The sequence below is a fragment of the Muntiacus reevesi genome, chromosome 9 (genome assembly GCF_963930625.1).
Source record: "Muntiacus reevesi chromosome 9, mMunRee1.1, whole genome shotgun sequence".
Taxonomy (NCBI): domain Eukaryota; kingdom Metazoa; phylum Chordata; class Mammalia; order Artiodactyla; family Cervidae; genus Muntiacus; species Muntiacus reevesi.
The window spans coordinates 11,134,999-11,138,125 of NC_089257.1; the positions used below are offsets into that span (position 1 = coordinate 11,134,999).

The following is a 3,127-nucleotide window of genomic DNA, read 5'->3' on the forward strand; positions in this document are numbered from 1 at the left end:
GGTCAGGCACAGAAATTTTGAAGTCATTTATATAGCACTCAAGTTGGGAATTTGAATCCTTTATTAGTAGAAGGTAGGGGTGTCAAGGGGAAACTGAGCCAAAGCTGAGTCAGAACCAGGAATGGAGAGAAACCCATATAGATGTTCTGCGGCTTAGTGGGGTAAGGGAAATATTTAGCAGATACTTGTAATCTTACTTTGGAATTGTGCTTGTTTTTATTTTTCTTTTTATTCTTTAGTTCATGAACATTATTGATAAATGCTAACACCAAGACTAAAGGAGATCAGTCCTGGGTGTTCATTGGAAGGACTGATGTTGAAACTGAAACTCCAATACTTTGGCCACCTGCTGTGAAGAGCTGACTCATTTGAAAAGACCCTGATGCTGGGAAAGATTGAGGGCAGGAGGAGAAGGGGACAACAGAGGATGAGATGGTTGGATGGCATCACTGACTCGATGGACATGGGTTTGGGTGCACTCTGGGAGTTGGTAATGGACAGGGAGGCCTGGCGTGCTGTGGTTCATTGGGCCACAAAGAGTTGGACATGACTGAGTGACTGAACTGAACTGAACACCAAGACTCTGTATTTTGTGAGAAAATAATGGTTTATACATGCTTCTGTGTGTATATGTGTGGGTATAAGTAAATCCATTATTTGCCTGTTGAAGTCCTAAACTATTTACCTCAGTCTGTCACTGAATTTAGAAATAGGGTCTTGAGGGGCAACTATAGGGTGGGGCCTCTAATTCAAGATGATTGTGGATTTTGATGAGAGAGGCCTCAGAAGAAAACAACCCTGGATACACCTTGATTTCAAACACAAAGCATCCAGGTCAGTGAGAAAGTACATTTGTGTTGTTCAGTCACACAGTTTTATGTAGTTTGTTACGGCAGCCTTGGCAAAAATATATCGCCAGTTATTAGCAGGTATATGTATATGTTAGTGTATATGTGTATATTTGGGTGTGCATATATTTATAAACTCATTAAGAAACCAATGGATGATCATTATCCACACCTGCAAAACTTACACAGTTGGTTGTTGACCATAATCTTTATTTATGAAATATCCAAAAGAAATAAAAGGCATAAAATTAAAAATTAAAAAAAAATCTTGCACCATGACATTCCTATATGGAGACAATAACATAAGTTTTAATTTCTTCAACTCATTATTTAGTGTGAAAATGTACTTTATGAACAAACCAATTTTTTCGCAAAACTCTTTTGATTGCCTCTTTGACATCTTTGTTCCTTAAACTGTAGATGACAGGATTTAGCATGGGAATCACAATGCTATAAAATATTGACACAATCATGTCATGGTCTAAAGCATAGCTGGAACTTGGTCTCAGGTACATGAAGAGGATGGTTCCATGGTAAATGGACACTCCAGTTAGATGAGAGCCACATGTTGAAAAGGCTTTCCTTCTCCCTTCTGCGGAACACATCCTCAGAATGACCAACAGAATTAAACCATAGGAGATCAGGACAATCAAGATAGTGACTATCTCAATGGAACCCACGAAGTAGAAGAGCAGAAGCTGGTTTGTGTGACTGTCAGAGCAAGAAATAACGAGGAGGGGAGGGATGTCACAGAAGACATGTCTGATTTCATTGGAGGCACAGAAGGAGAGGCTGAAAGTAGCCACGGTGTGTACAGAAGCATGCAAGACGCCACGAACACAGGAAGCAATGATGAGGGACACATAGACCCTGGGCCCCATGCGGGCTGAATACCGGAGCGGGTCATAGATGGCCACGCAGCGGTCATACGCCATCGCAGCCAAGAGGAAGCAGTCTGTGGTCCCGAAAGTAACTAAGAGAAATGTCTGTGTTACACACGCAAGATATGGAATAGTTTTATTTTCCACCAAGAAATTGGCTATCATTTTTGGAGTGACAACTGAAGAGCAGCAGGCATCCAAGAGTGATAACACACTCAGAAGACAGTACATGGGATTGTGGAGCCCGGAATCCACAGTGACCAAGAAGACCAACCCCAGATTCCCTATCAGTGTACAAAGATAGACTGCCAGAAACAGTGAAAATAGAGGAACTTGAGCCTCAGGATCATCTGTAAACCCCATCAATATAAACATGGTGACTTCAGTAACATTTTTTGCCTGAACCCTGTATAAATCTAAATCGAACAGTGACCCTGACATTTCAGTTTTTAGTTTTTTGTCTAAAGGCAGTATATGGTGAATATAGAGTCCATGCAATTATACCCTCCTATTTGTTTCTTAGAAGGGTATATTGCAATCCTAAAATTCTTTGCAGTGAGGGAATGAGAAGGGGTTAAACATTGAGTTCAAGTGGATGTATTACCCTGTAAAAATAAGTAAATTAATTATTGTTCGTTAAATTTGTCCCATTAAAAATTTGGCTAATTTAGTTTACTTTTTGTTAAATTTATTGCCTACTATTTTAACATCACATCATTTTAAAAATCACAAATGCGAATAAATATAGGAAGTTTTAAATTGGCAAATATTGGAAAGTACACATCTGAGTGCTAATCTTAGATTTTCATCAGCGATTATACCTTTCCTTAATGTTGCAACTTTTAAAATGGGAGCAAACACACATCATAAGATTGTGTTGAATTTAAATGAAAAAAATCAATGTGAAAATTATTAAGCTTCAAAGAATGCCCAGATGAGTAAATGGGATAAGTTAGACTTACTTTACAACTAGCGTACGAGGCAGCTTTTCCAAGCCAAGTCATTTCCCGTCCTCTTTTATGACTACTTCCCTGTTTGACTAGCACTGCTAGAACAGTGGTGAACAGAACAGAATACATCATTCTGCGGGTAAATGTAGTATGCCAAAGAAAACAACAAGCTGTTGCTTTGTGGTTTTGCATTTCAGCTTTCATTCTTTGAAAAACATAACATTCAGTTTGTTCATTTTCTCCCCCACAATTTATTATACTGCTAATGTTTTCTTGACTACAAACTAAAATTTTTCTATACATGTACTCTATCTCTGCAAAGTTCTTGCATGTGTGTTTGAGATATATTCTTGGCAAAAATAAACTATGGGACATTCATTCCATATGTTATAGCTGCATATGGGGTTTCTTTAAATACTATAAAACAAATGTCACTAATGATATATAA

At 38.2% G+C, this 3,127-nt stretch overlaps 1 protein-coding gene across 1 annotated transcript; it reads right to left on the minus strand.

The window, feature by feature from the left end:
- Positions 1-1,174: 1,174 nt before the first annotated feature.
- LOC136175112 (olfactory receptor 5T1-like) lies at positions 1,175-2,170 on the minus strand. The gene has a single exon (XM_065945416.1). It carries the CDS (start codon positions 2,168-2,170, stop codon positions 1,175-1,177), a length of 996 nt encoding a protein of 331 aa, XP_065801488.1.
- Positions 2,171-3,127: the final 957 nt, after the last annotated feature.

Bases quoted from the DNA above. Each gene is read 5' to 3' on its own strand.
- LOC136175112 (XM_065945416.1), bottom strand. From the start codon at position 2,170: ATGTCAGGGTCACTGTTCGATTTAGATTTATACAGGGTTCAGGCAAAA.